Raw genomic sequence first — 13,179 nt, forward strand, 5'->3', positions numbered from 1 at the left:
TTCTGATTCCTAAAAAAACCTTTAAAATTTTGAAATTTGAAAAATAAGCCAAAAAGATTTTTGGGAGCGAAACCAAACTGGCAACCTTGATTAACCGTATTTTTTGCTTTTACGCATAGTTTGTAATATGACAAAAATATTTTTTGTTATAAGTAAGCATCAATAAAACATATTAGATAATCAGAAGACAAAAGTAGCTATATGCGGTGCATGTTTCTCTTGTCGCTTTGTTTTTCTTGCCACGATGGCTTCTTCGTCGAAAGTTTGTACTAGCAAAATTAACACAGTAGAAAAATGGATAGAAACATTAAATGCCGACTGGCTTGAATACGAGAATGATGGCCAAGTGGTGAATTCACTGCGCTGTAAAGTTTGTGGAAACAAAGAGGACAGAATAACAAGCGCAAAAAATTTCTCTCGCACATTCATAACAGGATAAGCTGTTGTAAAGAAAAACGCAGTGGTGAATCATATGAATTCTGAGTTGCCTTTCAAAAAGTATATCCCCATTTGCAAGCTCCTGGAGAAGGGAGGCGTTGATCTAGGTTAATCGTATCGAACAGACCGATCAGCCGCTGAGTTGTCAGATCACATTTCTGGGGTCATAAAAGGAAATCTTGATGAAGATTTAAAGGTATTTAAAGATATTTGTCAGTTTTGTGCGATGGCAGCACCGATACCAGTGTAAAATCACAATAATTATTTTACATGTTATATGTGAATAAGAACGGTCATAGTACTTGCTAATTGATGTCAGTTGAAACAGTTGAAAACGAAAATGCTTCAGGGCTGAAGGAAGCTATGAACGAAGCTTTTGCCCGTTTTGGCATTACAAACTTTGAATCGAAACTAGCTGCAACTGGTCTAGATGGGGCAAGTTTTAATATGGGGAGAAATACTGGTTTAGAAGCTCGTCTAAAAGAAGTCGCTCCTTGGTTCACTGTCGTCCACCGCTTCAATCACCGTCCAGAATTGCTGCTGCCGACGCATTCAATGCTACGTTTTTTGCACAAGTAGATGAAATAATGCGTCAACTGTTTTCTCTGTACCAGAAGTCACCGAAGAAACTGAGAGAGCTGAAAAAACTTGCTGAAGTGTATGGAGAAACTGTCTATAAGCCCATCAAAGCAAGTGGGACAAGGTGGATAGATCACAAAGTGCGCGCCACGAAGGTTTTCCTGGAGAACTACGGCATGTATATGCAGCATCTTAAAACAGGTAAAAATGGCTAATTTTCCAACTTTTGCTGTTTTCCATCAAATTTGCATCGCCTCCTTAAATTTTCTAGAATAAAGTTTGCCTGTAATAACAGTAATAAGCATTTCTATTAAATTATTTAATGTCATGTAATATGTTACTTTTTGTTTCTTATGTAGGCCGCAACTACTCTTTAGGTTGTAATAAAGAGAATTATTTAAACCTTGGAGTATTGTTACATGTTTGTAGATGTAGATTGTTCAGATTTGTGCAGTCATAAGAAGGATTGTTGTTGTTGATGTCAATTGATGTTTTGTAATTCTTAGTGGTAGTCATCTCCAGAATAAAGTGAGGAGTAAAAGTCAGGTTTTCTATATTTGTTGTCAGGTTCATACGTCATCATATATTGTGTGTACAGGAAATTTGTCTGTGTGTGAATGTCAATTGTGTATTGTCATCATGGATTTGTCCAAAGTAATGTTTTTAGTTGCTCATTTTTTTCATGTTATTGCTGCCCCCCTGGGGCGTGTACATAATCATGACATAACTGGACCCAGTCCTTCTGGCCGATTTATATAAAGGTGAAATCTCCATTTGTTTCTGTATGTCAGTTTCTTTTTTTGCCGGGGGGGGGGATTTTTACGAAATGAGGGGAAGCTTACAATCACAACAAAGTAGAACCTTTCGAAACATTTGAGATATTTTGTACTTATTTCTACTTTTATTTAAGGTTTGAGAAATTGGCAATAAACTGTTGACATGATTACGATTCTTTACAAAGTTCTTTCAAACATGGTAATCCTCCTCCACGTTATCATTATGAAAACAGAACATTTCATAACGTCAGGTGATTATTATCTTACTGTGTTTATTTTAATCTTTAAAAACCATTGAATAAATGTATTTTGTCTTTTCTTTTATTTTGAGTGGATTTTGAATAAATTTTAAACTAGTAATAGTTTCGTTTCAAACGTTTTATATTCTGTTCTTAATGTCAATTGAGATTTCATAATTTGGCATAATTTCTTTCAGTGTTGGACACTGTGGGGTGAAGTTAGGATAAATAGGGTTTTGTTAATACTTAAGGTGAGGGATTTGTTAGGGTGAGGAAGAAGGAAAAGAGTCATGGTGTTTGTGTGCCACGCTTTCTCACCTATCTAAACCCTGTGTAACCATTTCTCACCTATCTAAACCCTGTGTAACCCTTTCTTACCTATCTAAACCATGTGTAACCCTTTCTCACCGATCTACACCCTGTGTAACGCTTTCTTACCTATCTAAACCCTGTGCAACCCTTTTTTACCTATATATTTAAACTCTACAGTACCGACCTCGAGTAACATGACTTGACTCGCGAGTATCGAATGGCGAGTCAATTGCGAGTCACTCTCGAGTGTGAGAAGTTTGCGAGTGAATAAGTGACTCGCTGTTTGCGAGTGAATCGAAATAACTCTCAAAAATTTCTTTCTCCAGTATTTGAAAGGGACAAAAATAGTCTTTATTGTAGTGACAAGTAAAATCACACCATCTCATTCATTTTTGTCGGCGTGAAGTCAATGAAATTGTTTCAGAAACCAATATCATATTTGAAACATTTCTACTGGCAAGTGAATCGCAAAAGTTCTAGCCATTTACTATACACGTGGTCTTATATCGTTCTTGCTATTAAATGTCTATGGCCTTTATATCAATAGCGACTACATCCAAAACTCCAGGTCAACGAAGTTCTTTCAGAACCGAACTCAAAAGATTATACGTACACTCATCGCATAGCTACATTTCTTAAATATTTAGCTTTAAAGAATATTCGTCTTTTTGAATGCATTCTTACCTAAGATTATATATGTCCATAATCTAAGACTGTTAGAAGAAAATGTTTGAGCGCTATTTCGATTTACTCATTGATTGCGTGCCATTTACTATACATTCTCTATGGTCTCTACCGCTTTACGAATAATGTTTTGCTATGAAAATGTGAAGTTATAAAATGCTTTGTAAAAATTCAAAAGATTTTTAACGTCATTAGGTCCTGAGATATTGCTTCAAATGAATAGTCGTTTTGCTCCCTATGTTTCATTAAAGATATAAAACCGCTGCCTTCAAAATGTTGAACGAATTTTACTTGTCATTACACTTAAGATTATCTCTTTGTCAATTTCAAATACTGGAGGTTCACTGAAGTGTTCTTGCAACTACATCGTGAGTCATCCCGCCCACTCGCCATTCGACACTCGCGAGTTGCTTCATGTTACTTTTTAACCTTTCTCACCCATCTAAACCTCTAAAGTAACCTTTTCTCACCTATGTATTTCAACCCTATGAACCCTCTCTGATGCTAAGTTACCCTATGTAGCCCTTTCTCACCCATTCTAAACTCCCCAGTAACCTTTCTCACCTATGTATTTAAACCCTATGTAACCCTTTCTCACCCATCTAAACCCCAGTAACCCTTTTCACCTATGCATTTGTCCTATGAAACCCTTTCTCCTAATGTATTAAAACCCTATGTAACCTTTCACTCTATGTATTTAAATCTCTATGTAACCTTTCTCACCTATGCATTTAAACCCTGAAACTCCTTTTCTCACCTATGTATTTAAACCCTATGAAAAACTTTCCTTACCATGCATTTACACCATATGCAACCCTGTGCATCTTCTTTTACCTACTCAAACCATCAACATCCCAACGTTTAGTTCTAACATAATAATGTTCTTAACGTTTGGGTTAGAGGACTAAATCAGGACTGACTACGCTACTGTATGTAAAGTTAGTTTTATTTGTTGCTTTTAGTGCAGTAATTTCACGAACACCTTTAACTAACAAACACTAACATAATTATTGTATGTTTATTTTATTCTCAACCTGACAGTTTAGCCAACAAACACTAACATAATTATTTTATGTTTATTTTATTTTCAACCTGACAGATCGAATACAGATTTGGGTGACCAGGATTGTGAATTAAGAATCGTCAAATGCATCAATATTTCACTTCCTTCAGGTAAATATGTCTTTCTTTCATCATTGTTAAATTGAATTAAAATCTTTGTGCTTAGGATTTAAGATAAAATATGGTGGATTAATAAGGTGTCTAGAGGATTAATAAGTGTCAGGTCAAACAATGGATGTTTGATCTGATACATACATTTATAAACCTTAAAAATCAATCTTTAAAAATTTGCAATATACTTCAAGGCTACAACAAAGACGATATGAAAGTGTATGTGTCCTATGAATTTCCCTTTTTAAACGTAAGTTGGTTTATGTTTTATTTAAGAAATAAAAGATGTTTACTGTGTTTACACAGGCTTATGCAAACCAAGTAGACCTTTGAGAGCAGATCAGTGCAAGCCTGAGACCGAAGGTCGAGGGTTCCACAAGCTCTAGAGTTCTCACAAACGTCTCCGAGGTTTGCATAAGCCTGTGCAAACACGAAAAACATCTTTTATTTCTTTTATAAAATAACAATAATGCGAAAAAGATAAACATTTTAATTTTTCCTCTAAAATGTATTCATGATCGATTTGCAAATTCTCTTTGAATGATTGATAGTTTAAATTGATTTCATTGCTTGAGCTCAGATGTGTTTTGCACAGGTTAATGTAAACACGGCTCTAGACCAATCAGCGCACGTGTTTCATTGTGTTTATTTTATAAAAAAATCACATTCACACTACAATGATTCACCAACATGACTGTGAATTGACATCTTTGCATGATTAGACTCAACGCAAGAGCGTGCAATTGTGACAAACAATAGAAGCATTGTTAACAATTTGGTTAGATAATAAAATCATTGTTCAAGCAGTTGTTCTCATTACCGTTGAACAAATTCTATGTTTTGCAAACGACAGATTTTGCTCATGTAACAAACACTTTCTCACTTTTCTTAAATCAATGTTAGTTGTCTACACTAAATTTTAGAATCACTCAACTTTAGGATCAACTTGAAACTGGCTTCACGGAAACCATCAAACACAACATTAATCCTGGTAAGTTTTATTCGAAATGAATGATATCATATAGCATTGGATCCGTGCATGATCTTGTATTGAGGGGTGAGTGGGACTGGGGAGGAGTTGCTTTACTATGGACCATTGAACTAAAATACGTGGAACGCTACCTCAAGCTAATAATTGAAGCCATATCTTACGCCAGACACGCGAGATTTTACCCTAGACACGCGTGTTTAGTGTTTTGAGATTCTCTCGCGGAGTAATAATTGATTGACTACACACGCGTGTCTGGGTAAAGTTCTCGTGTCTGGGGTAAAATCACGGCTTCAAAAATAGTTAAGGTTTAGTATTACAGGTAGCGTTCCATGTATTTTAGTTCAATGCTTTAGACAGAATGGTCGTGTTACTTAAGAACTCATGACGTCATTAATATCCTATGTTGTTGTTATTGGAGTGGCAAGGGGGACTGGGGAGGAGTATTTTTACAAGAGACAGAATGGTCGTTTTACTTCAGTTCTCGAGACGTCAATAATATCCAATGTTGTGATTGTAAGCTTTTTTGATATGCTAGAATCTTCCCCCCCTTTATTAAATTCATTATTCTACATCGATGATCAATTACGCTGTTTTTTTCGTATAGAATTTGATCAAAAGTTTAAGATATCTATCGACAGAAAAAAACCGATCGTTGGCGAGAATATTTCGACGACAAAGTGTGAAATTTGAAATAAAATACAACAGGTTTGTCGTACGTGAGATGGATGTTTCATTGTTTTACATTATGTGAAATATTTTTTATCGTCAGTAAATGCTCAAACCATTTAGAGGATTTCTGAAAGGTGACAAGACGCTGGGTCAAGCTTCTTTTAAGTTATCACCGTTTGATAATAGATGTGAAATTCACGAATGTCTTAATGTAAGTAATGCGTGGTATTTTTTTGAACTTTATGAATTAATAATTGCAGAAACTGTGTTTAAATCGTTGAACTATATATAACTGGACGGCCACCCACCCGCTAAAATTTGAAGACAACATTTCGGTAAGCAAAAATGCCGAACTATACGCGTATAGTATAAGCTTTGTACACATATAGGCATGTTTACCCAATATAGCATTTCAGACTTCACCATCTTCTTAATGTCTGCCACGTGATCTGTGAAGACAGAAAAAGGACTAGAACTAGTTTTCCAGTTAGTTCTCCATTATTTGATAAACAAATCATACGTCAGTGCTGCCACATTTCATCTACGAAAACTTTATTTCCCCCCTACCTCCCCTACAATGATTTTCTTTGTTTTCCCCTACTTTCCCCCTATACAACATTATACCCCCTATTATATACCTACGTCGCGTCGGACCATTGAATTCTTTAGTCTGTTTTTAAGAAATGCATACAAAAAAAGATTCATTGAAAACAAAGAACATCTAGACGACAAAGTTAGTAATTTGGCGTAGGAAGTAATGACATGCAGGTGGCGCAAATGACACACTGAGTTTATCTAAGTTGCTGATCTTCTATTGCCATATATGGTCACAAAATGTGCCAAAAGAAAGATTCTGTTACAATCACTTGCCAAATGGTGAGAGCACAGGAAGAAAAGAGTATTTTGGGCAAAAATGAGGCTCATTTTTAAACGATTTTCTTTTCTCCCTACAATCCCCTACATTTTACAGCTTTCCCCGTAGGTTTCCCCTTACCACCTACGAAACACTAAATCCCCCTATTGTACGGGATTTCCCCTACGAGTGGCAGCACTCTGTCATACATAATGTCACTTAAAATACATGTTATCTCGATTCAAAATTTACGTACGTAAGAACGATTGCTGTCGTAAATGGACTTAATTACAATTGCAGCTTACGGATCCTGAGAAAGGTCGCAAGGTGATTGGTGGAAAGATTGAAGTCAAATTACGTATTCGTGAACCTCTGACAGATAAAGATGTTGAAATCTTGAAGCAAAAATGGTTGGTCATAGATGCATTTGTAGTACCAACAAATAGAGTGAGTATATAAAGTTAAGTTGTGTATAAATATATAGTTTTCACAGGATTGTGTTTGTTGCATTGAACTAAAATACATGAAACGTTACCTGAAGGAAATAATTGAAGCCAAATCTTACACCCAGACACGCGTGTGTAGTGTTTCGAGATTCTGAAAATTGATTGACTACACACGCGTGTCTGGGTTTAAAATTTAGCTTCAACAATTTGTTAGACTTTTCTATTATAGGTAGCGTTCCAGATGTATTTTAGTTCAATGGTTTATAGCACGAAACCATGATTACGTTACACTGAATAGTGGATTTTTTAAACTTATTAAAATGTTATACGTACTGTATGCAACAATGAAACTGTCTTATATTGAAATGGACGTTTTAGTTTATCTATAAAACATTTGAAATGCATGAGCTATACTATAGATAAATATATATTCTGGATACAGAAACTTGAGGACATTTTTTACTTTCCATATAACTGAGTCACATGTCTCCTCATTCTCTCCCCTCCTTCGTATTTCGTTAAATGTTCACCGTTGCGTATTGGCTGTTATAAAATAGTTTGCAATTGGTTGTCTTTCTTAAATTTTTAGCCAATCAGTGCTTCGTCAACAAGTAAGGTATAAATCCTTTGATATTTATAATATATGGATAGCGCACCATGTATAAAATATAGGAAAATTGAAGCCGGAAGTGTGCGCATTTACTTATGACCTTCGATTGGGGCTGTAGGACCAACTTTACTATACTTTTGTGGTAGAAAATCACAGTTTTCGCGTTTTTATTCCTTTTACAAAGCATTGAGTCAAGCAAAATTTTTATCAATTGTACAGGAAGACCGATAAAGAATTTCAACGCCTTAAGTTATGTTTTCTCGGCTTGTACAAGCTTATACATCCCATTTTCAGTAGCTATGTATGAACACGAATCAGATCTGATGTTTTCACTAGAAGTATCACTTCATGTTTTTTAAATGTCCAAGATCAACAAAAGCGATAGGAAACATATAAAGCTCATGAAAGCAGAAAATGCTTTATACATCGTCAATATATATTTAAAGAAATGTGGGGCATACACTCTGCACAACTTCACGTTAAATTTTTAACAATGAATACTATCCATATATTATACATATCAATGTATCAATTAGTTAATGGTAAAAAGTTTTTTATCTTCCTTTTTTCTTTGAAAGATCTGCGTCTTTCTGTGTTAATAATTTACTATTTTTAAACTCGGATTGTTTCTAAAATGATTCAAATGTTTTCTTTTTACAGCTTAAAAATCCAGAAAATGGCAGAAAAGCAAAGAATTCAAACCAGTAAGTACATTATCTTTTATTTTAGGCACTATATGATACCAAGTTATCACAGAAATAATCTAATTTTATTATGAATAAACTAAAATTTTTAATACAACGTTAAATTATAAAGTAAACTATAAATATTTATCTGGATTATTACCTCGTAACTAATTTAAAATCCACAACATAAATAACTCGTGATTTTGTAATATGCTCTAAAGTAGTTAAGACAGTCTAAGGTCTAGTTCAAACGTCCAACTTTACATGAACCGAACGTATTTAAAACAAAAAATAATGAGGAAGTTCATCTCATTTTCTTTTGTCTTTAAGGCGTTTGGTTTATGTAAAGTTCTACCTTTGCAACAGACCTTAAGTTCATTTTATACTTTTAGTAATATTATTCGTTTTATAGAATGTGAATCATCGTTCGTTGTATTAAAAGGAATTTATTTTCGCCTCGATTATAAATTAGTTCACAGACAATTTTATTAAAAGTTGACATTTACTATATTGAAAAAGTTTTAAATATCATGCTTAAATGTATAAATACACTTTCAGTGTTTAAATTTTGACGTTATCGAGTCATTATACAACAGAAGAAATATATTTTGTGTCTTTTTGTACTTAAATTCTGTTTTCTCTAAGGTTGAGTGCAAATGTGAAAGACAGTGAAAGGTTTTTTAAACATAAATTGTACAGTAAACGACATTATTCAGTAGCAATTGCTACTTCATGTACTGCAACCTTAGAAACAATACAACAGCGATAAATATTCAGAGTTCTTTGTTTTTTTTGGTGAAGAATACTTTTCAGAAACTTTAACCCCAAATATGACACACGTATCAAGCGAAAACGCCTACTGTAAATGCAAACTTTTGAAAACGGTCTCCAGAGTGGAAACTTTTGAAAACGCATCAAATCCAGACACGTGTGGACACACTGTAACCGAAAGGATTTAAAAACGTTGACGTAAATCGATGAAATATAATATCTACCTACCCACTGCTGTCCCAATTCAATCCACATTAATCATGCGCTATCCTATGGATTAAAATGGCGCCTAAAGTCATTCTTTTGATTTTAACTGTGCTATTTTCGAGCATTGTTGCGTTTATGCAATTGATTTTTGCCGTCTTAAATTATCAAAAGAATTATGGAAGAGGGAGAGCAGTTTTGATACGGTTTTTCAATGCCAGTTGTCAGAAATATGTCCTTAAACATTTTGCTATTTCATATTCTAAAAAAGATCTCAGAAAAAGGTCCACTTCATCATCTGTCAACATAAAAGCTTCATTCTTACCTTTGATGACCTTGATGCATTAGTTTTTGTCGGATAATTCGACATTTTATAGCCAGCTCATTATTCGTAAAAGCGCATGCTCTGTAAGCAATAATTAGGTATTTGTATCGTTTTGGCAGCTACGTGTGGACACACAAAAACACATCAAATTTACATACATGTGGACGCGTAAAGTTTTGAATCCAAAACAAAATGTTTACAGGTACAAAGGAATCCGCATACGTGTAGACGAAGCCTTAAATTCACTACCATAAACAATCCCTCATTCTTTGGTCATGTTCTAAGACGGTTAGAGCTTAATCACTCGTGTCATATGGGATTAAGAGACCCTCGCATTAGATAAAGTTATCTCTATTTAATCCTCGGGACTCTTAATCCCATAGAACATACGTGATCATGCTCTAACCCTTAACACAGTATAAGAATTTACAGAAGAGTCACTCGTGTCGGAACCTTTGATGATTTTGTCCTCGCGCATGTCATGCCGCGCATGGTGGCCGCCATTATTCCAGCCAGATGATTAAAGTTTTTGACTTTTTCCAAACCTTTAAAATGATCCGAAGTTATTTTTTAAGTCAAAATGTACTTGAATCATTATTCAGTATTGACGTCATGTAATTTTATTGGTTGGAAACAAGCGAGAAATCCTAGTCATCTGGCTGGAATAATGGTCGACATGAGGACGCGTTGTACACCTGAGTGACCCTTCTGTATAATCATTACTCTGTGCCCTATTTAATTTCAGAAGCGTTAAAATATTTAAATTCGTACGTGTTTACGTTAACGTAAGTCAGGTCGCTTTAACTTTGAAGAGATAAAATGTAAGTACTTTGTATTTACTGGCGAAGTAAGAAATATTTATGGAAGAAATCAACAGGTCTTGTTATAACCTTTGTAATGTGAAGGATTTTACTATTCGCGACTAAAAAGGTTTAATTTAGAGTGAGAAATATGTTCAGAAAGGATGTCCATGACGTCTGCACTGTATTTGTTAAATATGGAGGTTACACCATAAATGGATAATATAAAGTTATTAAAAGAACATTTTATAGCGTCATTTGTATATGTAAACATTTACATTGGAATATAAAAACTGACTACATTCTATAAAGTTAAAAAGTGGAGAATGAAAAAACATGATCCAGGTTTTGAAGAACTCAAATTAGTTCATATGTGTTAAGTTTTGTTTGAAATAATATGAGGTTATCATTAAGGATCACGGTGGTCTATTTGCAATTTGAATACAAACAAAAGAAATCATCTTTAAATTAGGATTTTGTGACCAAATCTTCAGTTGTCAATATAAGAGACCACGTCTTGACCACGTTCAACTCATTTAAATATAAAAATTGTTAAAATCTTACAATTTCTTTTGCATTTTAAGGTCGTTATGCATAAGTAACGATGCATGATGTTGTGGAGTAGGTTAGGATTCATAAGACCTTAATGAATTTAGAAACTAGACTTTAATTTTGACCAAATTATCATACAATCGTGCAGTCATATCTTGATAATTTGAGGTTCTAAGAATGGTTTATAGGCGTTCTGATTGAAGTCATCAACATTTTCAAGCCCAAAATCATAATGTTTGCGTTATTTAATAGGCTTAATAAATTTAATTAATAAATGATTGGCGTATTATCGCTGAAAAATGGTCAATTGCTATTAGCATTTCACGTACATTAATGTAGGGAGAGCATAATTCTTTTGTTTGGCAACAATACGTTTTATTTTTAAAAATTAGATTTGATAGATACCCGGTAATTTTTTCAAGTAAAGACAATGAGTTTTAATCCTCTAGAGGCCGTTGATGCTCACAGGCGACAATCACCAAATGAGATGTGTAAGAACTTTTGAAAAGGCACGGCTCCCAGAGGGTTGAACAATCATGTTGAACAAATACATATAATGACATGCTTAACACTATTTATAAAGATAACTTTCACTTCAAGCCACATATAAACCACGAGGCGTTATGGAAAGTAAATGTTGTTCATATGAGATGGAACAAGACTTTACACTTAGACGACAAGTATAAAGATTTGTGATTGTGGCAATCAAAATAAAGTTGTTGCCTTCAACTCTCCTCTTTGACAAGTTATTTGAAAGCCACGATGTACAGATATATACTATCAGTATCACATCCTAAATGTTGATAGCAGCAGCAAAAATAAATTTCAGAGAGAAAAACCCGTTTTAAATGTGTTAAACACGTAGCTACTTGTTTCGATATAATGTATGAAAATAAATTCTACGGCTGGAAACTACAAATGTAAGTGACTAAACTGACGATAAATGATAATTTGTTTTTGGATTTATCTCTATTGTTCTTGTGAAAATCTCAATGGTTTTGTTGATGCTACTGATTTTTGGTTTGTTTCTTCAACATCACATTAGTTATAACTGAATATATGCAATGAATATAAATACACTGAATTTGCCAATTGTCTCCAATGCACTATGTAGTTGAGTGTATAGAAGTGCAGTTTTCATAGATTAAGTTGTAGGCTTGCAATGAACGAGAGCCGTCATTGTTTTTCTGCTCAATTTTCTACAACTCTCTACTATATTCTTAGTAATATAAGTTATTATAATTTAAAAACGCAAACTAACGTCATATGTAGAGTTCTTCATCATGAAATGTCGTACATATGTTTCATATTTTCTTATATTATAGATACCACATGGATAGAGTTTCTGAAAGTCTTTTTACCACCTGTCTCATTCACTTCAATTACTCTTACTAGTTTGTCATTACTCATGTGTCATGGGTGACTCGTACAAAAATGCCCATTTGTAGTTTGGATTTTGCAAGGATGTCAAAAGGTGGTCACTGACATTCATAGGAAATCAAATTAGCACTAAGCATTCTTTGAGTGATGATATAATGGGGTATTGAAATGATCCTTTTCCTACGGGCTTAGTTACCATAAGAGTGCATTGTAAACAGTAATCTATCGTTGATGATTCATAATACCAAAGTAGCCCTTTTATTGGTTACGTTGATAACTTTGTGTATGGAATGGTATAAACGTATTGAATGGATATTACTGTATGCTTAACGGCATTTGTACGTGGAACATTAATTGCCAAAATGATTGACTATAATCGATGAAGATGGAAACAAGGAGGAAAACACTTGACCTATGTCTCTTGTGGTTTGTACGTTGAGTAGATGAGTATTAAAATTAACTTATAGGTATGAGTAACTGCATGAGGTATTCAAAATGGATCCCGATGGTCTATTTTAATTTGAACTATAATCATAAAAACACCTATATTAGTTAAAAAAAGTCATTCAATTGGCGTGAGAAAATCCTGGCTTTCAATTTCTACTTTCAATATTTTATTAAACATTTATAAACAAAATTCAATGCTGCAAGTAGGGTCTTACTTGAATTCCTTTTAAGATAAAATACATGA

At 34.0% G+C, this 13,179-nt stretch overlaps 1 protein-coding gene across 1 annotated transcript in view; it reads left to right on the forward strand.

Annotated features, from left to right (window-relative positions):
* The first annotated feature begins 750 nt into the window (after positions 1 to 750).
* The window catches only part of LOC124451967 (coiled-coil and C2 domain-containing protein 1A-like), a 56,028-nt gene continuing 43,599 nt past the window's right edge, over positions 751 to 13,179 (forward strand). Inside the window, exons 1-8 of the mRNA XM_047002563.1 lie at positions 751 to 873; positions 1,053 to 1,141; positions 5,141 to 5,192; positions 5,797 to 5,897; positions 5,982 to 6,072; positions 7,015 to 7,161; positions 7,750 to 7,776; positions 8,431 to 8,474. Of these exons, the coding sequence (XP_046858519.1) occupies positions 751 to 873; positions 1,053 to 1,141; positions 5,141 to 5,192; positions 5,797 to 5,897; positions 5,982 to 6,072; positions 7,015 to 7,161; positions 7,750 to 7,776; positions 8,431 to 8,474 (674 nt within the window). The remainder of the gene's footprint in view (positions 874 to 1,052; positions 1,142 to 5,140; positions 5,193 to 5,796; positions 5,898 to 5,981; positions 6,073 to 7,014; positions 7,162 to 7,749; positions 7,777 to 8,430; positions 8,475 to 13,179) is intronic.

This window comes from Xenia sp. Carnegie-2017, unplaced genomic scaffold, assembly GCF_021976095.1.
Source record: "Xenia sp. Carnegie-2017 unplaced genomic scaffold, XeniaSp_v1 HiC_scaffold_24, whole genome shotgun sequence".
Taxonomy (NCBI): Eukaryota; Metazoa; Cnidaria; class Anthozoa; order Malacalcyonacea; family Xeniidae; genus Xenia; species Xenia sp. Carnegie-2017.